This window comes from Microcebus murinus, chromosome 4, assembly GCF_040939455.1.
Source record: "Microcebus murinus isolate Inina chromosome 4, M.murinus_Inina_mat1.0, whole genome shotgun sequence".
Taxonomy (NCBI): Eukaryota; Metazoa; Chordata; class Mammalia; order Primates; family Cheirogaleidae; genus Microcebus; species Microcebus murinus.
This window is the reverse complement of record NC_134107.1, coordinates 1,588,676-1,609,132: the sequence shown is the minus strand read 5'-3', so window position 1 is coordinate 1,609,132 and position 20,457 is coordinate 1,588,676. Positions and strand designations below refer to the sequence as shown.

At 59.8% G+C, this 20,457-nt stretch overlaps 2 protein-coding genes across 4 annotated transcripts; one reads left to right on the top strand and one right to left on the bottom strand.

Moving 5' to 3' along the window:
* Positions 1–928: 928 nt before the first annotated feature.
* On the top strand, positions 929–10,391 carry HSH2D (hematopoietic SH2 domain containing). 3 transcript variants are annotated; one of them, XM_076001477.1, is made up of 7 exons: positions 929–1,273; positions 5,342–5,431; positions 6,425–6,590; positions 7,027–7,161; positions 9,389–9,448; positions 9,702–9,904; positions 10,073–10,391. In XM_076001477.1, the coding sequence occupies exons 1-7, from the start codon at positions 930–932 to the stop codon at positions 10,257–10,259; spliced, it is 1,185 nt and encodes a 394-aa protein (XP_075857592.1). In that variant the 5' UTR covers position 929; the 3' UTR covers positions 10,260–10,391. The 3 variants fall into 3 exon arrangements, with proteins under 3 accessions (XP_075857592.1, XP_075857591.1, XP_020140056.2); XM_020284467.2 differs by lacking the exon at positions 9,389–9,448 and adding an exon at positions 3,883–4,030 and having other exon boundaries at positions 1,098–1,273; positions 9,702–10,391; XM_076001476.1 differs by lacking the exon at positions 9,389–9,448 and having other exon boundaries at positions 9,702–10,391.
* Positions 10,392–12,543: 2,152 nt separating this feature from the next.
* Positions 12,544–19,621, bottom strand: CIB3 (calcium and integrin binding family member 3). The gene is made up of 6 exons (XM_076001478.1): positions 19,531–19,621; positions 19,294–19,328; positions 17,605–17,716; positions 16,457–16,604; positions 15,033–15,228; positions 12,544–12,565 (listed from the first exon to the last, which is right to left on the bottom strand). Exons 1-6 carry the CDS (start codon positions 19,579–19,581, stop codon positions 12,544–12,546), a joined length of 564 nt encoding a protein of 187 aa, XP_075857593.1. The 5' UTR covers positions 19,582–19,621.
* Positions 19,622–20,457: the final 836 nt, after the last annotated feature.

Genomic DNA, 20,457 nt, shown 5'->3' with positions numbered 1-20,457 from the left:
AGGCGGCCCAGCCCCAGAGATCCGGGCCTGAGACTGTGCTCAGGGAGGCACCGGATTCGGTCCCAGGGAAGAGTCCTGGTGTCGTGACTCTCCGCTGAGCTTCGCGCTCCGTGCTGGAGGGTGGGCTCACCCCCATGGTCTTCACGAGACAGGGCAGTTCCGCCGTCACGCCCGCTGTGCCGCTTTGCACTGCGGGAGCAGCCAGAGGCACAGAGAGGCTGAACCACTCGCCGGAGGCCACACAGCGGGTGAGCGAGAAGCCGGCTCCGAGCCAGCGTCTGTCTGTCTCCAGCTCCGGGCTGGTCGGCCTACGGACTCCAGACAGCGCCCCTCCCCCGCCGCCCGGGGAGCAGCAGGGGGGTGACTGGGGGGGGGCGCCCGGCTGGAGCCCCCAGCCCGGCAGGGGGGATCGGAGCCCTTTCTGCTTGAGAGGCGGTGGGGAGGAAGTGGCTTTGCCCCGGTGCCCACTGGCCAATCCGCAAAGCCCGGGGCGCCACGCCCGGGGCCCACGAGGCGTGCGTAGGAGTTCCCCAAGTATCCACACTTCTTTTCAGACCAGAAAACACAAAAGTGACACATGGACAGCAAACACGGAATAAGGAGTCCGGCCTGGCTGCAGGGCCGGTGCCGACGCCATCGTGAAGTCTCCCGCTAAGCGTGTGGGTTTTTTTGGGTTTTTTTTGTTTTTTGGGTTTTTTTGGCTTTTTGTCTTCCGTTCCCACGGAGGAAGGCCTGGCGCGGTGGCCCTGTGCCTGCCTCGGGGCCGCCTGTCGGGACTCGGCCTGGCCTCAGAGCCTCTGACCGCCAGCCGGTCCCTCCACCCTCTCCCCGCCCCACGCCCCCCACCCGCAGCCGCTCGGACTCCTACACGCCCTCAGTGCCCCTTTCTCTAGGCCCACAAGACCGCTCTGTGCCCCCTTGTGACAGAGATGGCTTCCCACGGGTCGGTTCCACGTGCCAGGAGAGGAGGGCGTGCCCCTGTCTTGGGGTCCCCTTGTGTCCCCCGGGAGCCGCACACAGTAGGTGCTGGAGAAAGCCAGTTGGGGGCCGGGCCGGAGCGAGGCGCCCCCCAGCTGCGGCCGGGCTGGGGCGGCTGGTGGGGCGGCAGCCAGGGTGACGGCCCCGCCCGGCGCACCTGCGGAGGAAACAGAAACCCAGAGCGCGGAGGGGCGGCCGCCCCGCCCGCCCGCTGCCGACGGGCTGACCCTGAATCGAAACCCAGGCTCCCCCAGGCCGCACAGCCAGAGCCAGGGGCTCGCGCCCGCGCCCCCAGGTACGAGTCGCACAGCCTCGGCCCCCCCCCCCCCGCCCTCCCGGAGCCAGGGCGCGGGCTGGGGCTGGGGCGCAGAGCGGCGTGAGGGACTTTCTGGGGGCAGGGGGGAGGGCTGCCTGGAGGAGGGGGCATGGAGGCGGCCATGGGGACTCAGGACTCAAGTAGGGGAAGGGCACTCCTGGCAAGGGAACGTGGGCAAAGGCCCGACAGGGAGCGAGCCAGGAGGGCTTTAGGACCGGAATGCGGGGAATGAGGAAGTGGGGGAGGCCCAGACCCAGGTCAGGAGCTTGAAATTTATTTTCTTTTATTTTTTTTTTTTGAGACAGAGTCTCGCTTTGTTACCCAGGCTAGAGTGAGTGCCGTGGCGTCAGCCTAGCTCACAGCAACCTCAAACTCCTGGGCTCAAGCGATCCTCCTGCCTCAGCCTCCCGAGTAGCTGGGACTACAGGCATGCGCCACCAGGCCCGGCTAATTTTTTCTATATATATTAGTTGGCCAATTAATTTCTTTCTATTTATAGTAGAGACGGGGTCTCGCTCTTGCTCAGGCTGGTTTCGAACTCCTGACCTCGAGCGATCCGCCCGCCTCGGCCTCCCAGAGTGCTAGGATTACAGGCGCGAGCCAAGGAGCTGGAAATTGAGTGCGGGTTCAGGCATCCATCGCTAGCCCTGCACCCTCCCCTGGACCCGGCCAGCACCAAGGACGCTGGGCACCCAGATTAAATAAAAAAATTAAAATATAAAAGAGCCCAGCCCTGGGTCCTGGGCCTCAGGAGTCCCCAGGTCTGGTGGAGACAGAGCCAGGCGAGAACAACTTCAACTCCGTGGGTTGGTGGCTGGGCCAGAGGGAGGACCAGTGGGGAAGGGGGGGACAGAGAGGGCTGCCAGGGCTTCGTCTGGGAGGAGAGGCAGGAAAGCTGCCTGGACGAGGACACATTCTTACCGGGTTTTGCAGGATACACAGGAGTTCTTCCAAGTAGGAAAAACAAGAAGCCTATAAGCATTGCCCTGTGCTAGTTCACAACTGGACTTACCAAGATGACATATATATATATATACACACAATGCTTCTCACTCTGTGCCAACTATACCTTCCCAGGCAACCATCATTATCCCCAAGTAAGGGATAAAAATACAGGCACAGAGAGGTTCAGTGACTGGCCCAAGGTCACACAGCAGCCAAGTGGGGGGAGCCGGGTTGGTTCAAACCTAGGCCATCTGGCTCCAACTGCAGGCTCTCCGTCCCTTCGTGGCACCCTGTTTCATCAGACACTTCTCAATAGACGTGTCTAATCTCACTGGCCCCGGATCCCCTCGGGCTACGCCCTGCAGGGCGTGCCTGTGTGCTCTCGGGGGAAGGTCAATATTGACGCCGTGGGTCGCCTGGCCAGAGAGGCGGCCCAGGAACGGAGACCTTCTGAGATATCGGAAAAGTAGGTGGGGGGCCGGCGAGGGAGGGGCCCGGGCTCCGGCCTGGGGACGGAATTCGGGGCGAGCGTTGTGCAAATGGGCGCTGTCCTCTCTCCCTGGCTCCAGCTCCGTGCCACCAAGGCCCGGCGGCTCCTGGAGCTTCCGCTTGTCGAGGACGGGTGCGAATTACCCACAGGCCTGGCACGTCACCCGAGAGCCATCGGTGGCCGCGGCACGCGCCAATGCTGGTGGCAGAAGCCGCTGTCTGGGCCACACGTCTCTGGGGTTTTAAGGAAGCCCAGGCGACCCCTTGCGGGCCGCTGTTGCGTCCCTCCACTTACCGTTTTGCCGCGTCCCGGCCCCTCCGGGGACGTCGACGTCGACCGGACATTTAACTGAACCCTGTCCGCCAGTTCAAGTGCACCTGTTCATGAAGGGAGCCTGCTGGCCCTTGTGGTGACGCGTGGCAAGAACAGAACGGCCGGGCGCGGAGGCTCGCGCCTGTCATCCCGCACTGTGGGAGGTCGAGGTGGGAGGATTTCTTGAAGCCAGGAGTTGGAGAGGCCAGCCCGGGCAACAGAGCGAGACCCCGTCTCTACAAAACAAATCTTTTTTTAGGAATTAGCTGGACGTGGTGGCGCGTGCCTCGTAGTCCCAGGTGTTCGGGAGGCTGAGGCAGGAGGATCGCTTGAACCCAGGAGTTCAAGATGAGCCTGGGCGACATAACTAGATCCTTTCTCCGCAAAAAAAAGAAGAAGAAGGAGAAGGAGAAGGAGAAGAAGAAGAAGGAAAAAGATGAGAGAAATGAGCCGGGCGTGGTGGTGAACACCTGTCGTCCCAGCTACTGGGGAGGCTGAGGCAGGAGGATCGCTTGAGCCCAGGAGTTGGAGGCTGCAGTGAGCTGTGATCGCACCACTGCACTCCAGCCTGGGCGACAGAGTGAGACCCTCTCTCTAAAAAAAAAAAAAAAAAAGGAAAGAAAAGAAAAGAAAAGTGCTAGAGGATTTTGGGGCGGGGACAGTGAATGAATGTGTAAGACGTGCCGGGCACATAGTAGGCGGTCAAGAAACATAAGCCAGTTGTAAGCCCGTCGTTCTGTCAAGCCCGGAGGACTTCTTGGAGGAGGAGGAGCCTACGACGTGAGAATAGAGCGCCTACAGGCGGTGCACCAAGCTTGACTGTCCCCCGTCTCGCCCCCAGGTGAACCCCACCCCCAGGAAGCCATGACAGAGGCCGGGAAACTGCCCCCGCCGCTACCCCCACGACTGGACTGGTTCGTGCACACCCAGGTGGGCCAGCTGGCCCAGGACGGCGTCCCCGCGTGGTTCCACGGGGCCATCTCGAGAGAGTGAGGACACCAGCGCCCCCCACCCTCTTTCCTTGCGTGCCCCCACCCTGAGCGGGTTTCGATGTCAGAGCCCTGGGCTCCGCGCAGCTGCGTTTGAGAGAGCGGGTGGAGCGAGCTCTTGGGTTCTGGGTTCGAATCCTACCTCCTCTGCCGGGGAGAGGTGGCCTGGGGCGAGTGACTCGCCCTCCCTGGGCCCCGGTTTTCTCTGTGCGAGTAGCCACCAGGCCAGCGCTGCCAACGACCTGGCAGCCACCCCCACCTTGCCCGGGACAGGTGTTACCAACCCATGATGGCAGGACGCAGCCTCAGAATCCTTCTTAACACAGCGCCCCAGGCGCCTGCCCTCAATCCATCAGGGTGGGCCGGGCACGGTGGCTCACACCTGTAACCCTGGCACTCTGGGAGGCTGAGGCGGGCGGATTGCTCGAGGTCAGGAGTTCGAAACCAGCCTGAGCAAGAGCGAGACCCCGTCTCTACTAAACATAGAAAGAAATTAATTGGCCAACTAAAAATATATAGAAAAAATGAGCCGGGCATGGTGGCGCATGCCTGTAGTCCCAGCCACTCGGGAGGCTGAGGCAGGAGGATTGCTTGAGCCCAGGAATCTGAGGTTGCTGTGAGCGAGGCTGACGCCACGGCACTCACTCTAGCCTGGGCAACAGAGCGAGACTCCGTCTCAAAAAAAAAAAAAAAAAAATTAAAAAGAAATGTAATGGCGTGGTAGCAAGGACGGAACGTCTGACAGCAGTAATCACGGCAGGCATCTGGGGAGCAGGAGCCGGTGCCGGCCCGCAGCCTGGCGTGCGCTGCGCTGTTCTCACGCCCGCCCGGGAGTGAGGGTTGACTTTGGCCTCGAGGAAGCCGGCGGCCAGAGAGGGAGTGACGGTCCCCCGAGGCCGCACAGCGGGTCAGCAGCGGAGCTGGGCCGTGAGCCAGACGCAGCCGAGCACGCCTGTTACCCGCGACAGCCTGGCGGGTGCTGGGCAAGGCAGGTGGGGCTGACAGAGAAGGGAGGGTGTGTGGCCTGGCTGGGGTCGAGGTCACCAGAGGCTCCTGCCACCTCTGGCGAACACCCCAAAGTCCCTGAATATCCCAACCGAGAAAAAAAAAGAAAAAGTGGTTTTAGGTTGTTTGTTCATTTAGGAAACCGAAAAAGGGCCGGCCTCCGTGCCTCCGTGCCTCCGTGGCTCCGTGCCTCTGTGGCTCCGTGGCTCCGTGGCTCCGTGGCTCCGTGGCACCAGGAGGCTGGCGGCCCCAGCGCCTGGGGCGGCTGAGCTGTGGCCCTCTCCTCCCTTGTGTGTGCCCTTCCAGGGACGCTGAGCACCTGCTGCGGCCACAGCCACCGGGGGCCTTTCTCATCAGAGTCAGCCACAGCCACGTGGGCTACACGCTGTCCTACAAGTAAGGCTGGGCGAGGGGCCGGGCGGGCGCCGGGGCGACTTCGGAGGGGGCGAGAGGCGATGCACGCCACAGCTTCTCGGAGAGCCAACAGCGCGGGCGCCCGGCCAGACGCGGCTGGAGAGGGGGCGGCTGCAGGTCCGGCTGCGACCGGCAGACACGGGGACTGTGGGCCTAAGAACACGGGGCTGCCGGAGGCCTGACAGTGGCTGCTGTGCTCCCCCCACCCCCCACCCGGTGACAACCTAATCAGCGACTCCCTGACTCTGGGTTCGGGAAGCCCAGGGGAGCCCGGCTCTTTAACCCCGCAGCGCCTGGCCCGGTATTATGTCAGAAAGACTCAGAAGCCCAAAACTTATTTTTCCAAAGGGCGAATCCGAAACATTCCGGGCCAAAGGCTCCGTTGCAGAGTTCCCCACGGCGGCAAAAGCTTGGGCCGGGAGCCACACAGTCCAAGGTGCAGCTCTGCCACTCCACGCTGTGTGAGCTCGGACGAGCCATCCAACCTCTCTGTGCCTCCCGCAAAGGGACGCTAAAATTTAATTCAGAGCCTTGATGTGAGGGTTAGATGAGATATACATAGTGAGCACATGGCCATTAACCCCTTTGCACTCGCCTGCTCTTTTCTCATCATCCACTCGACATTACCCACACTCGGCATCCGAGTGCAAAGGGCCGATAAATAATTGCGTGGATTAACCGAGCATTTATTGAGCGCCTGCTGTGTGCTGGGCACACACAGCCTTACGCTGGGGTCTACTCAAAATGTTTCGTTGCTACCATGTCTACTGCTCATCTACCCCCAGCCGGGCGCGGAGTTTTGCCCGTAGTAGCTTGTTTTATCTTCCTTCGCAGGAACTGAGGCCCATGTTATAAGTGGGGAAACTGAGGCGTGTGAGACTAGCAACGGGGCCGGTGTTGCATGGCTAGCCAGTGGGGGTGACGGGGAAGAGCGAGGGGGAGTGGGATGTCCCAGCCCGGACAGTGTCTCCGCAGAGCCCAGGACTGCTGCCGCCACTTCATGGTGAAGCTCTTGGACGATGGCAGTCTCGTGATGCCCGGGGAGACGGCGGCCCACGCCTCGCTGGCCGACCTGGTCACCTTCCACCAGCAGCAGCCAATCGCGTTGCACGGGGAGCTGCTGACACAGCCCTGCGGGCAGGTGAAGGCAGGGCCCACGGGGGCCACCGCCATGTCCTTGGGGCCAAGCCTCCTAGACCCCTTGGCTCCCGCCCGCCCCCGATTAGCTTTTCTTGATTCCGTCACTCTCATGGCCCCTGGCCCCTCCTGGTTCCCGTGGGGGCCGGCTGATCTGCAGGAATGGCACCTTTCCTTAGAAAGGGGCGTGGCCTAGCCCCAGGAACCTGCTGTGTGTGGGCGGGGCTTGTTTCCTTGTTTCCTTATTAGGCTCAGAGGGTGTGGTCTAGCCTTAAGAACCTGCTGTGGGTGGGGCTTGTTTCCTTATTAGGCTCAGGTCCTAAGGGGCTGCGGTGGGGTGGGGCAGTCCCTGAAACCCTCCTTCCAGGGTTCATTCAGGACCCCAGCCCGGTCCCTTTCCCCTCCATAGTGCTGAGCTGCAGGTCCCCTTTACCCCACAGAATGATCCCGAAAACGTGGATTACGAGGATCTCTTCCTTTACTCTTACACTCTGGCTGAGGAAGCCGCCAGCCCCTCCCGTGACCCCAGGGAGCATCAGACGTCTTCTTCTTGCCTGGAGGCCTCACCTGAGGAGGTATGTGACCCAGGGTGGTCAACGGCTGCCAGGGGAGGCTCTTTCTGGAATGAGAATTAGGTCTTGCACAGAACTTGGTGCTTACAAACCTTCCAGTGCTTTCCTGAGATTAAATTCAAACTGCAACCTCAGTTTCTCTTTCTGCCCACCATTGCTGATGGCCCTTCTCCGGAACGGCAGGACCTTTGCACATGCTGTGTGCTTTGCTCCCTGGCCTCCCATGCCTTCCTGCAGCTCTCCCTCAAAGGACTCCTTCCCCAGACTCCTGACTAAAAGCAAGACAGACTGCATTCTCTCCCACATCACCCTGTTTATTCACTGCAGGGTGCTTCTCAGAATTTCAGAAGTCTTGTTTATGTATGGGTTTACAAGTTCCCTGCCGGCCTCCCCCATCAGACTGTGAGCTTTGGGAGGCTCGGGAGTCCATCTTCCCTGTTTGCCGCTGCTTCTCCCACCCCTGAGCGAGGACCCGGCGTCTTGAAAGTGCTCAACTAATGAGTCTGTGTAGTAGATGAATGAATGAATGAATGAATGAATATATCCCAGCCTCTCAGGGATGCATGGACTTTTAGATGCCCCTAGGTTGAGGCCCAGCTGCTCTCCAAGCCCCCCTGCACAGCAGGGAGGTTCTGACAGTGGCGGAAACGAAACAGGGTGGTGCGATGAACATCCACAGAGGTGCAAGTCAGGGGAGGCAGTCAGGGAAGGCTTTCTGGAGGAGGCAACATAGAACTGAGACGTGCAGGGTGAAGGGGGGATCCGGCACATACAGAGATGCAGGGGGAGCCTCCACAGAGCAGGAACAGCACATGCAAAGGGCCTGGGGGGCTCGGTGTGTTTGAAAAGCAGAACAGCAACAGCCAGGGTGTAGACGGAGTGGAGTTAGTTGAGAGGGGCGAGGTTGAGAGGAGAAGCACATGCGTGAGGGGCGGCCAGTTTTCACGGGGGACTGGGGGCCAGAGTGAGAAGGTGGGATTCTGTTCCACGTGTCCCAGGAAGCTGCCGGGGACCTTGCACCTGACCCTGTTGACAGTTTTCAATGTTCCCTGTGGCCGCTGCCTGCAGATCCTCTAGCTTTTGGGGGGGGGGAGCAGCAAGAAGGAGGCAGGGGCAGCTTCCAGGTGGGAGGGACCAGAGTGGGAGCCCCGGGGAGGGAAGGAAAGAAAAGTGGATATTTGGGACGTTTTTATAGAAGGGAGCTTGTGGATGGCTCGGACAAGGACGGTGAGGGAAAGAGGGACGATGTCAAGGCGTGGGTCTCTGGGTCCTCTGGCATTCGAGGGATGACCCCAGGGGAGATGGCAGCGGGGGAGGTGGGAAACGGGGTGGGAGAGACGACAGTGGATGAAGGTGCATTGGCGAGCGGGTTACCCCTGTGGGCAACCGGGCTTGGCCCCCCGGGGAATGCCGGGCGGAGGGGTGTGTGCAGAACATGCACCTCGGTCACGCCACGGTCGGGGAGAGGGGGCTGGGGTATTTATCCTCCGCCTTCCGTTAGTCACTGGGAGATTTCAAGTCCCTGTTACGGCCAGAGGTGGTGGCTCACACCTGTAATCCTAGCACTCTGGGAGGCCGAGGCGGGCGGATCACTCGAGGTCAGGAGTTCGAAACCAACCTGAGCAAGAGCGAGACCCCGTCTCTACTATAAATAGAAAGAAATTAATGGGCCAACTAATATATATATAGAAAAAATTAGCCGGGCATGGTGGCACATGCCTGTAGTCCCAGCTACTCGGGAGGCTGAGGCAGGAGGATCGCTTGAGCCCAGGAGTTTGAGGTTGCTGTGAGCTAGGCTGATGCTGCGGCACTCACTCTAGCCTGGGCAACAAAGCGAGACTCTGTCTCAAAAAAAAAAAAAAAAAAAAGTTAAAATTAAAAAAATCTCTGTTACGTGTGGTCAACAATGCATGCCCACGGTGGGCATTGGTGCCCAGGCAGAGTCCCTAGTACTGGCCTTTGGGAGCGGGGCTCGGGGCACCGATGTGCTCAGGGCAAAGGGGTATGTATGGAGCAGGGAGGGGCACTGGCACTCACGTTTTTTGACCCGAACAACCGGGCAGATCAGGGGTTGGCAACCTATGGCCCGTGGGCCACTCGGGCTCCACGGCCGGTTTCTGTAGGGCCCCGGAGCTAGGCACGGCTCTTACGTTTCCCAACGGTCGAAATACACAAAGTCAAGATAGCACAGAATCAGATGGCATCCAAATAAAGTTTTATTGGAACGCAGGCCCGCCCGTTGATTGACGAGCAGTCTGTGGCTGCCTCTGCCCTACATACAGCAGCAGAGGTGAGTGGTTGCGGGGATGGCCCGCAAGCCCGAAGCCGTTTGCTCTCTGGCTCCTTACGGGAAAGGTTTGCCAACCCCTGGGGCAGCGGGGGAGGCCGTTTCCCGAGGCTGGAAGGAGGGGGCGTGCAATCTGGCTTGGGGGTTCGCACAGGGACGTTTGTCCGCCCAAGGGCATCCGGGGGGGACCCGGGCCACAGTGTCCGGTGCTGTGGGGGGGAGGTCGGCCCCAGGTCTCACCTGCCCTCGGTTTCAGGCCTCCCCAAAGCCAGCCCCGCCGGGTCGGCCAAAGGACAGCAAGCCATCAGCAGGGGCGGACGGAGCGCCCACAGCGGACGGCCCTTCCTCCTGCCCCACGAAAGCCCCTTTGGGGGACGCCTGGGAGAAACTCTGGAGGAACCTCAAGACGCTCCCCCAGAGGGGCAGGAGAGTCCAGCAGCGGCTGAGGGCCCAGCTCCGGTCCGTGAGCTTGTTGTCGCTCTGGGACTCGGGGGGGTGGAGAGCGACCGGTGGCCCCGGGGCCGGGGCGGGCAGCGGGGGGCCCTCAGGGGCTGGGGCCCTCGAGGACGGTGTCTGCCGGGATTCCTCGAGGCCCCAAGCTCTAAGAGACGGAAATGTCCCCTCCAGGAAGACCAAGCGGTCGGTCAGCTGGGACCAGGCGGCTCCCGGGGACGGGAGCTGGTGCCAGGCAGCAGCGAGGGCCCTGTCCTGCCCGGCGGCCCGGCCGGAGTGGAGGGGCGTGGGGGAGCCCCAGGAGGACCAGCTCCCCGAGGAGTACCGCCCGCCGCCCCCCTTCGCCCCTGGGTACTGCTAGGGAACAGGGCCGCCCTGCTCCAGAGCCTCCGCTGTCAGAGGCTGCCACAGTCCTGTTGTCCTCACTCCTCCATCACCCCACACCAGCCCCGGGGAGCCCGGGGGGACGTAATAAAGACGGTGTGTGCGTCCGTTCCTGCAGTCGCCAGTGGAGCGGCCCTGCTTGTTTCGGTAATAATCATCAGGCCGGGCGCGATGGCTCACGCCCGTCATCATCCCGGCTCTCTGGGAGGCTGAGGCGGGAGGATCGCTCGAGGTCAGGAGTTCGACAAAACCAGCCTGAGCAAGAGCGAGACCCCGTCTCTACTAAAAATAGAAAGAAATTAATTGGCCAATTAATATATATATAGAAAAAAAAATTAGCCGGGCATGGTGGCGCATGCCTGTAGTCCCAGCTACTCGGGAGGCTGAGGCAGGAGGATCGCTTGAGCCCAGGAGTTTGAGGTTGCTGTGAGCGACTCAAAAAAAAAAAAAAACAGTAATAATCATGAGAGTCACAGTGACGGTTCGAAGCACCTACTGTGTGTGCCCCCTCCTCGTTCACTATTTCTTTTACGCCTCTGAGCAAGCTCATCAGATGGGGTCGTCCTCCCCGCTTCGAAGAAGAGACTGAGGTTCAGAGAGAAGAGGCACGACAGAGGCCACAGTGTCAGCACCAGGTTTTTTCTTGAGACAGGGTCTCGCTTTGTTGCCCAGGCTAGAGTGAGTGCCGTGGCGTCAGCCTCGCTCACAGCAACCTCAGACTCCTGGGCTCAAGCGATCCTCCTGCCTCAGCCTCCCGAGTAGCTGGGACAACAGGCATGCGCCACCATGCCCGGCTAATTTTTTCTATATATGTTAGTTGGCCAATGAATTTCTTTCTATTTATAGTAGAGACGGGGTCTCACTCTTGCTCAGGCTCGTTTCGAACTCCTGGCCTCGAGCAATCCTCCCGTCTCGGCCTCCCAGAGTGCTGGGATGACAGGAGCACCGGGATTTGAAGACAGGAGAGCCCGAGCCCTTTTCCCTCATAGTGGGTGCTCTTGTCGGAACCCAGGGCTGCCCCCGGGCTCGCCTTCCGGCACGTTCTCGCGTGTAAATGGGGCTGTCCGCACCTTCCTCTTGGGGCTTTTACGCAGCCTGAGGAGATGGGCAGTGTTGAGGGCTCGGCCCACAGTAGGCGCTAAGGCATCACCGGTGTCAGCTTGAGGGAGGCAAAGGAGCCCTTTTGCTCTGAGAACGGGAGGCGGGTGGGGGTGGGCGCGGAAGGGAACGCCAGGCTGCAGTGCTGTGTGACCTTCGGCAAGTCTAGACCTCTCTGGGCCTGTTTCTTCGCCTGGTAGACGGGGCAAACGAGCAGTCCCGCCTTCTCAGGGCGAACCGGCGGGACACACGTAAAACCGGGGGCTCTGGCACACAGTAGGCGCTTAATTTATTAGGCTGAGAGTGAGCTCTCTAGAAATGGCACGGTGAACAGTGGGGGCGTCTGGGCAGGGCCCCGAGGGCTGGCGTTGGCCGCGGGGATGACCCCTTGTGGGACCAGCCACAGCATGGGTCGGGGGTCCCGGGACAGCCTCCGGCGGAGCTGGGACCCCCCACATTTGCGAGATGCAGACGGACGGCTGGGGTCTGGAACGAGGCGGCCCTGGGTGCGAGTTGGCCTCCTGCAAACGACTTGCGGGGTGGCCCTGGGCGGGTCGCTCTTGCTAACCCCAAACAAGGGTACGGTCACTCCTCGGAGGGGCAGGTGTCTCCCAAACTGTAAAGTGCGGCGCCCGGCTCCGCGAATGGCACTCCGGCCGCTCTCCATCAGAGGGGCCCCCTCTCGGCAGCTCTGAGGGATCCGCAGGGAGTGAAAGTGTCGGTCCCTCTGAAGGACTCGGGGGTTATTAGGGGAAAAGGACACACTTGGGCAGGCAGGCCTCAGGTTTCGCCGCGGGGGGTCCTCGGGCGAGCCCGATCTCCCCCCACCCTTGTCTCTGCCACGGAGACCCCCCACCAGGCATTTGCAGCCCCCACAGTGAAGGAAATCTAAGAGTCAGCTCTCTTCCTCGCACAAACACGCAGACCCCCGCGGCACAGAGAGGGTGTGGCCACACCGGGCGCCACACAGCAGCAGGCAAATGCAAGATTCCAGGCCTCCTCCCTCCCGTCTGCCAGTTTTAAAGTGGGAAAATGCGAGCCCCGAGCCTCGAAGGAGGTGTGAGCCAGCGACTGTGTTTATTCCCCGAGTGGAGGCCCCGCGGTGGGGCCAGGGGTCCGCCCGCCCCTTCTGTGGCTCCACCGGCCTGTCGTCCGCGGCCCCTTCAGATGCGGATGTGGAAGGTGCTGTGTGCAAAGAGAAGAGCGGTCAGTGCCACCGCGGTCCCCGAGGCAGGCAGGAAGCCGCGTGGGGAGGTGGGCCCCCCCAGCCCGCATGCATGCAGCCCTGGGCCGCGGGGTCTCAGAGCTTCCGCCCCAGCCCCACCTGGGACCTGCTGGGGGGCGCTGGGCTGGCAGCCGCCCCTCCCTGAGCCTCAGTCTCCTCCTCCGTGAAATGGGGATGACAGCTGTCCCTCCCCCCACCCCCCAGGCCTGTGACGGGGGCCAAGGGGGCAGATGCTCGTGGCGGGACCCACGGGAGGGGCTCGGTCAGGGGTGGGGAACCCATCCTGTTTCCATTATCCGTGGCCCTGTCTTGCCTGTCCGGGTAGAAGAGCCCCTGTGTGCACGAAACGACACCGCTGATAATAATAGCGACAGCAGGGGAAGGGAGGGATGGGGAGAGATTTTTTTTTTTTTGAGACACGCTCTCGCTCTGTCCCCCAGGCTGGAGTACAGTGGCGTGATCAGTCAGAGCTCACTGCAGCCTCCAACTCCTGGGCTCCAGCGATCCTCCTGCCTCAGCCTCCCGAGTAGCTGGGATGGCAGGCGGGTACCACCACTCCCAGCTAATTAAAAAAAAAATTTTTTTTTTTTTGTAGAGACGGGGTCTCACTATGTTGTCCAGGCTGGTCTCAAACACCTGGCTTCAAGTGATCCTCCTGCCTTGGCCTCCCAAAGAGCTGGGGTGACAGGTGTGAAGTCCCCAAGCCCCACCAGGAAGAGATTTGTTAAAGGACTCGAAATTCCAGCCAGACAGGAGGAATAAGCTCACGCGTCCGACACCACTGCCAGATGACTGCGGTTGACAGTAATATACAGTGATAGTTTCCAATCGCTAGAAAGAGGACATTGCGTGTCCCCGACACAGAAACGTGATGAACGTTTGAGATGCGGATGTTAGAATGACTCTGCTCTGTTACCATACGTGACATGTGTCAATACGTCACTATGTGCCCGTGGATGCGTACAATTATTATTTGTCAATTAAAAATATAAGGCCGGGCGAGGTGGCTCGCACCTGTCATCCCAGCACTCTGGGAGGCCGAGGCGGGCGAATCACTCAAGGTCAGGAGTTCGAAACCAGCCTGAGCAAGAGCGGGACCCCGTCTCTACTATAAATAGAAAGAAATTAATTGGCCAACTAAAAATATATAGAAAAAATTAGCCGGGCATGGTGGCGCATGCCTGTAGTCCCAGCTACTCGGGAGGCTGAGGCAGGAGGATCGCTTGAGCCCAGGAGTCTGAGGTTGCTGTGAGCCAGGCTGACGCCACGGCACTCACTCTAGCCTGGGCAACAGAGTGAGACTCTGCCTCAATAAATAAATAAAAATAAAACGTTAACAGAAGTGACAGCAGCAATAATGACAGCGCATGCTTATTAAACACCTACTGCGAGCCAGATGCTGCCTTCAATTTCCTCCATAGATTAACTCAGAGGTGGACAAACTCTTTTTCCATAAAGGGCCAACTAGTTGACATTTTTTCAACCCTGCCCCGAGACTCAACCCGGCCGTCTCGGCACGAAAGCGGCCATAGACAATTCCGGGCACAGATGGGTGTGGCCGCGTGCCAGTGACATTTATAGGCACGGAAATTTAAATTTCGCTTTGTTTTCATGTGGCACGGGATATTATCACTTTTTGATTTTTTTTTTCAGCCCCCCCCCCCACTTGAAAACGTAAACGCCGCTCTTAGCTCACAAGAGGTGAGAAACCAGGCTGCGGGGCTCAGGTGCGCCCGCTGGCTGAGCTCTGCCAGGCCCGTATTGACTCATCTGAACTTCCATCTCGGCCCGGCAGTGGGGGGCTCTGAGTTTCTTTCCCCAGGGCTGCCGAGGACAAAAAAGTCTGCTGACTGCAAAAAATAAAAAAATCGTTCGGGCCGGGCGCGGTGGCTCACGCCTGTAATCCTAGCACTCTGGGAGGCCGAGGCGGGAGGATCGCTCGAGGCCAGGAGTTCGAAACCAGCCTGAGCAAGAGCGAGACCCCGTCTCTACTATAAATAGAAAGAAATTAATTGGCCAACTAATATATATAGAAAAACTTAGCCGGGCATGGTGGCGCATGCCTGTAGTCCCAGCTACTCGGGAGGCTGAGGCAGGAGGATCGCTCGAGCCCAGGAGATTGAGGTTGCTGTAAGCTAGGCTGAAAACATGGCACTCTAGCCTGGGCAACAGAGTGAGACTCTGTCTCAAGAAAAAAAAAAAAATCGTTGGGGCGATGAGGGCTGAATTCCCGCTGGGCTGTGCCCGCCGGGAGAGCGGCAGCCCGACCCCTAATTAGGGACCCCGAATTTCCCCCACTTTACAGACGCGGGGCCTGGAACCGGGGACCCCGAGAGCGTCCCCCAGGGTCTCAGATGACGGTCTCCGCGGTTAAGGAGCCCCTCCCGGGCGTGGGGACGGGCCGTGCGGGGCAGCGGGGGATGTCACCTGAGGAAGTCGGGCGCCCGCAGGATCATGTTCTGGAAGTCTTCCAAGGACAGGCGCCCGTCCTGGTCACTGTCGGCCTCGTCCAGCACCTTGTCGCACACCAGGGCCACCTCCTCCGCGCTGAGCTCCCCGCGGGTCAGCCTGGTCACCGTCTGCCCCAGGTCCCAGGCGCAGATGTAGTCGTCCTCGTTGAAGTCTGCAGAGCGGGCGGGGACGGCAGGTGGCAGGCAGGCCGGGCCGGCTGTGGGCACGTCTTGTCCCCCATGGCCCGGAGGGGGAAACCGAGGCACTGGGAGGGCACCCAGGACCTTGTGATAAAAATCCGGATCTTGCCCTGGAGTTGGGCAGGGACCTGCTGGGAGTTCCCTCATTCATTCACACAACAGAGTATTTATTGAGCACCTACTATGTGTTTGGGGGGCCCCCGTGATAACTGATTTTCATTCATTCATTCGCTCGCTCCGCAAGTAATTTATCGCATGCCTACTAGATGCCAGACACCGGATAATTATTCTTCGTTTTTTCACTCAAAAGGTATTTTGTTGAGTGCCTACTGTGTGCTAAGCACTGTGATGACGTTTTTCGTTTGCTCATTCATTCAACAAGTATTTACGAAGCACCTACTAGGCGTCAGGCACCATGACAGCTGATTGTAACTCATCCATTCACTCACTCAACAAGTATTTCTTGAGCGCCTACTAAGTGCCAGACACTGTGATGACTGTTTTCATTTACTCACTCAGAAAAGAGTTATTGAGTGCCTACTGCATGCCAAGCCCTGTGATCACATTTTCATTCATTCATTTATTCAACAAGCATTTATGGCCACCTACTATGTGTCGGACGCCCTGATAACTGATTTTCCTTCAGTCACTCCCTGAACAGGTATTTCTCGAGTGCCTACTGGGCGCCAGGCACTGAGATAACTGCCTTCCTTTCACGTATTCACTCAACAAATATTCGCCACGCACCTACTGGGTGCCAGGCACAGGAGACAGATGGTGAACAAAACAGATGTGCCGCTACCTGTGGGCCTCCGCAGAGGGAAAGGCAATGAGAGGCGAACAGGGCAACGAATAAGAAATTAAGCGGCATTGGCCACTCCCAGGAGAGAAATAGGACGGTGGGGTGGGGAGCGACAGGGAGCAGGTCCTACTTTCGGCCTTGGCTTTCCAGGATAAGAAGGTGCCCCGGGGCAGAGCATACGGCACAGGCCAAGGCCAGAGGCAGAGAGAGTTTGGTGTGTTCAGGGAACAGCAAGTCCAGGGTGGCTGGAACGGAGTGAGCTAGGGGACGAGGAGGGGAGGCAGCAGGGGTGGGGTGGAGGACAGGGTTACTCGGGCCTCCCGCCCTTGGGCAGACATTTGTGGCGGGGGCTCCACCTGCTTCTCACGCCCCACTCCACCCCAGGGCTGCGCACACACCATAAATTTTGAAAGCGTAATAGGCCTTGAGGTCACGGGGAGCCATCTCGCTCATGACAGAAAACATGTCTAGGAAGTTGTCCAGAGTCATGTGGCCGTCTCCGTCCTCCGAGAAGACCTGGGCGATCCTCTGGCGGAAGGGGTTGTCCTGGGAACAGAGAAGAAACGGGGGGGGGGGGCACGTGGCCTCACTCTCGGCACCCACCACCTTGCTGGGGAAGGTCCAAGTACCCTCGAGCAAGACTCTCTCCCTCCCGTGGACCCTGCGCAGGACTCTGGGCGGCTCCCCCCTCCGAGTCCTGTGGTCTGAGCGATGCCGACCTCACTCCCAGCTCCGGGAGCAGCCACGTGACCCGGGCGAAGCCAATCAGAGATTTCTGTTCGCCCGACAAGTGTGATTGGCTCTGGAGTGGGCATGTGACTCAGACCGGCCAATCGGAGGCTACCCTGGGATGTTTTCTGAAAAACTGGGAGGGAGGCACCTGCTCTGTGCTGGTTGCAGGGCTGACAGAAGCTAAAGCTGGGCGGCTAAAGGTTCCTTCTCAGCCTCCAGAGGAGAGGCTGCCTGACACTGAAGCCTCTTCCTCGGAGGGGCTGAGAGGTGAAGGGAGATTCCTGAGCAGGTCATCATCGAAGGTCCTCGTCCCAGCTGCCCCTGACGCTAGCTCCTGCACCTGCACTTTTTGCTCAGCTGATCCGATCCCTTCCGTCCCTCTTAAATAAGGTTTCTGTCATTTGTGACGAAATAATCCCTCCCCACAGTCAGTCACTCGCCCCCCAAGTTCCCTTCAGAGGCACAAACCATGCATCAGACAGCTGGCTGAGAAGAATCTGCATTTAGCAGCTTCTATTATGAAAAAAAAAAAAAAACACAAAGCTAATGTGGCCTGAGTTCTTGGCGTGCTGCACACCCCGTCCTGAGCCTGTCGCCTGTGTCATCTCATTTCAGCCTCCCAACAACTCTTGAGTTTTAGTCCTGCCTCTGTCACACTGTACCTGTGTGACCACGAACAAGTGTCTTAACCTCTCTGAGCCTTGGTTTTCTTACCCGTAAAGTGGGGAAAATTGAAGCACCCACCTCATAAGAATGCAACGAGGAGACATCTCTACTATTTTCCCCCCCTGGTTGCCCCGCTCCCCGGGCATACCTTCAGCTCGGGCATGCTGCCGATGAGCTCGTAGGGCACCCTCACGTCGGGGCGGCTGGTGTAATCCAGTGGGACGAGCTGGGGGGCCAGGTCCTGGTAGCGGTAGAAGACCCTGATGTGGGGGAGGGGAAGGCTGGGGAAGCCTGGGAGCAGGGAGGGGACAAGAGACTTGTCCCCTCCTCTCTCACATCTGCAGCTGCTCAATCCACACCGAAGGGTGCTGGACCCCCAAGGGCCATCAGCCCCGGGCCAGACGCAGGCACCTCTGCCCACCTGGGGACGGGGCCAGGGTTGATAGAGGGCCCCGAGGCTAGCAGGGACTAACCGGGGAAAGCAAGCTCGAAGGAAGGAAGACGAGCTTCCTGGAGGAGGGGGCAATGATGCTGGGCTTTGAAGGATGTGTAGGAGCCTACCAGGCAGATGGAGTTGGGAGAAGGGAGGGTGCTTGTGGTCACATCATGTCACAGCGAGCATTCAGAGAGTCCTAGATAACCCGTCCATACCTGGACATCACTCCGTTCTCAAACCTTCCTTTCTAATGGAAGGCGGGGTTCTCCAGTGGGGACAGAGAAGAGACACACGGCTACTATTCAGGGCTTTTCGAAAGGACAAATGAAAACCATCGTGTAAAGCACTGAAATCCACACACAGTACCTAGGTGACAGGGCCAGTTCTCTGCTCAGATGCCCTCACCTGGTGACGCCGTGCCTCCACTGGGGCACGCTGAGCAGCAGCCCCGTGGGGACTGTTGCTGCTGAGGTCTCCAAGCCACTAAGGACTGTCTCTGAGGGAGACAGGAGCCCCTGGGCCATATGGTGACCAGGGACCGGACGGTTTTGGGGGGTGGATCTAGAACTTCAGTCCTGACCACCCAGTTCCCTATCCGGGTCCCCTCGGCGAGCAGCGTGGGGCTAGGTCTCCGTGCCGGCCTTGAGCAAGTGCCTCTCCCACCCCGGGCCTCGGTTATTCTATCCAACGAGCGAGGAGCCTGGGGCAGGCGAAATGTCAGCCTTCAAACTCCTCCAGGCTCTGCGCACCTGCCCGCCCGGGCTTGGGGTCAGCCTCAGTTTCCCCATCAGTAACCCGATCGTGATGGCCGAAGTGACCCCACACGCTGTCGGCACGCAGACAATGGGGCTCACTGGCAAAAGGCGCGCCCATCAATAATGGATGCCCCGTGCCCACACGGGGTGGGGGGGCCCTGGCCCCGGTCACTCCACGCCGGAACCCCGGCCAGCTTGGGTTTCCCAGCTCCACATTCACGGGGCGGGGCCCCTGGACAACGGCCCCGCGGGCCGGGGGTGGCGTGGGAGCCTCGTCTGTGCCCATCCTGCCGGGCTCATGCCGGGGACCTGCCCCACACCCTCGCCCGGGTGTCAGCCCCACAGCCCCGAGCTGGCGCTGAACTCCACACTTGGACTCCCGGCCTCCAGTCCCAGCCTCTGCACACGGGCCTCGGTGGGATCTTTCCAACGTGCTGGCTGGTCTCTCCCCTGCTCACACACCCTCCATGGCTCCCTGCCACCCTTGGAGAAAAGCCAAGCTCATCAGCCTAGAGACGGTGACAGGAGCATATCCCCCCGACCCCCCTGCCCTGCCCTGCCTTTAGCATTTTTAAGTCCCATCAAGTTGCAAATATCTCCCAGCGATGACTAGAAAGCTGTTTCCAGGCCTCCTCCCCGCTCTGACCTCATGATCTCCTTCCTCGTGAAGAACGTGCAGTCCTGCGGGGAGAGACGGTGGCTTCACCGGGACCCGCCTCTGGGGCCGCCGCCCCAGCCCTCCCGCCACCCCAGGCCGGCACAGACGTCCCCCTGCACCGCGCACACCGCCACGCCGGACCCGGGAAACGGATGCCCGTTCCCGCCTCTCCGACCACCGGGAACCAAAGCTGTCAAAGCCGCCGAGGGCCCCCCGCGCCCCCACCTGATACGCTTCCAGCTGCTCGTGAGTGAAGACCGTCTGCTTGCTGCCCATGGTGGGGACCCGCCCGGACGCGGGGTGGATCCCCGAAGCCCCTGTCTCCCTGGGGTGGCGCGGAGCTTGCCGGGCTGCTGCCAGCCGGCGTCTGGCCAAACCTCCCTGCCCCGGCCCGTCCCCGTGCCCCCCGCCTGCCACTCCCAGCCTGAGTGAGACTCAAGTTACAGCCGCGCTCTGGGAAGCCGCCCGCCCGGCTGTGTCTGCAGGTTGGGGAGGTCACCTCAGTGGGGGGGGGGCACATCCGCCACCACCAGGTGAGGCCGGGGCCACGGGCACCTTCAGGAGACAGGCAGGGTGTCAGGTAGGCTGTGGGCACCCCCAGCTCCTATTCCGGCTCCCCGCCCACTTAGCTGTGTGGCCTTGGGCAAGCTGCTTGCCCTCTCTGAGCCTCATTCGTGAGAAGATTTCATGACTGCTTGCTTGCCTCCTAGTGTCTTTCCCAGGACCTAATGAGATAAAAAAAAAAGTATTTGACCATTGGCTATAAGCCAATTCTAGGCGCTGGGAGCATAACGGTGACCCAGCTAGAGAGGCTCTGGGGTGTCCATTGGAGTTTTGTTTTTTATCATTATTATTATAAGTGTTATGACTTGAGAAAAGTGATCCAAGGTCTAAGTTTGAGAAGCTGGTTAAATAAAACCAGATCGAGTTTGTTATTGCAGGAATTGTCAGAGCCTTTAATGTTCTATTTTTTTTTTTCTTAAGAGACAGGGTTTCCCTCTGTCACTCAGGCTGGATGGAGTGCAGTGGCACATTCACGACTCACTGCAGCCTCCACCTCCTGAGCTCCAGTGATCCTCCCGTGATCCTCCTGCCTCGGCCTCCTGAGTAGTTAGGGCTACAGGTGCATGCCACTGTGCCCAGCAGCTAATT

Excerpts from the sequence above, each read along its gene's own strand:
- HSH2D (XM_076001476.1), top strand. The coding sequence starts at position 930 with ATGGCTTCCCACGGGTCGGTTCCACGTGCCAGGAGAGGAGGGCGTGCC. Across the intron at positions 1,274-5,341 it reads GCTCGCGCCCGCGCCCCCAG|GGACGCTGAGCACCTGCTGC; the intron begins GTACGAGTCGCA and ends GTGCCCTTCCAG. Across the intron at positions 7,162-9,701 it reads TGGAGGCCTCACCTGAGGAG|GCCTCCCCAAAGCCAGCCCC; the intron begins GTATGTGACCCA and ends CCTCGGTTTCAG.
- CIB3 (XM_076001478.1), bottom strand. The coding sequence starts at position 19,581 with ATGGGCAGCAAGCAGACGGTCTTCACTCACGAGCAGCTGGAAGCGTAT. Across the intron at positions 19,329-19,530 it reads AGCAGCTGGAAGCGTATCAG|GACTGCACGTTCTTCACGAG; the intron begins GTGGGGGCGCGG and ends CTCTCCCCGCAG. Across the intron at positions 12,566-15,032 it reads CGGGCGCCCGACTTCCTCAG|CACCTTCCACATCCGCATCT; the intron begins GTGACATCCCCC and ends CTTTGCACACAG.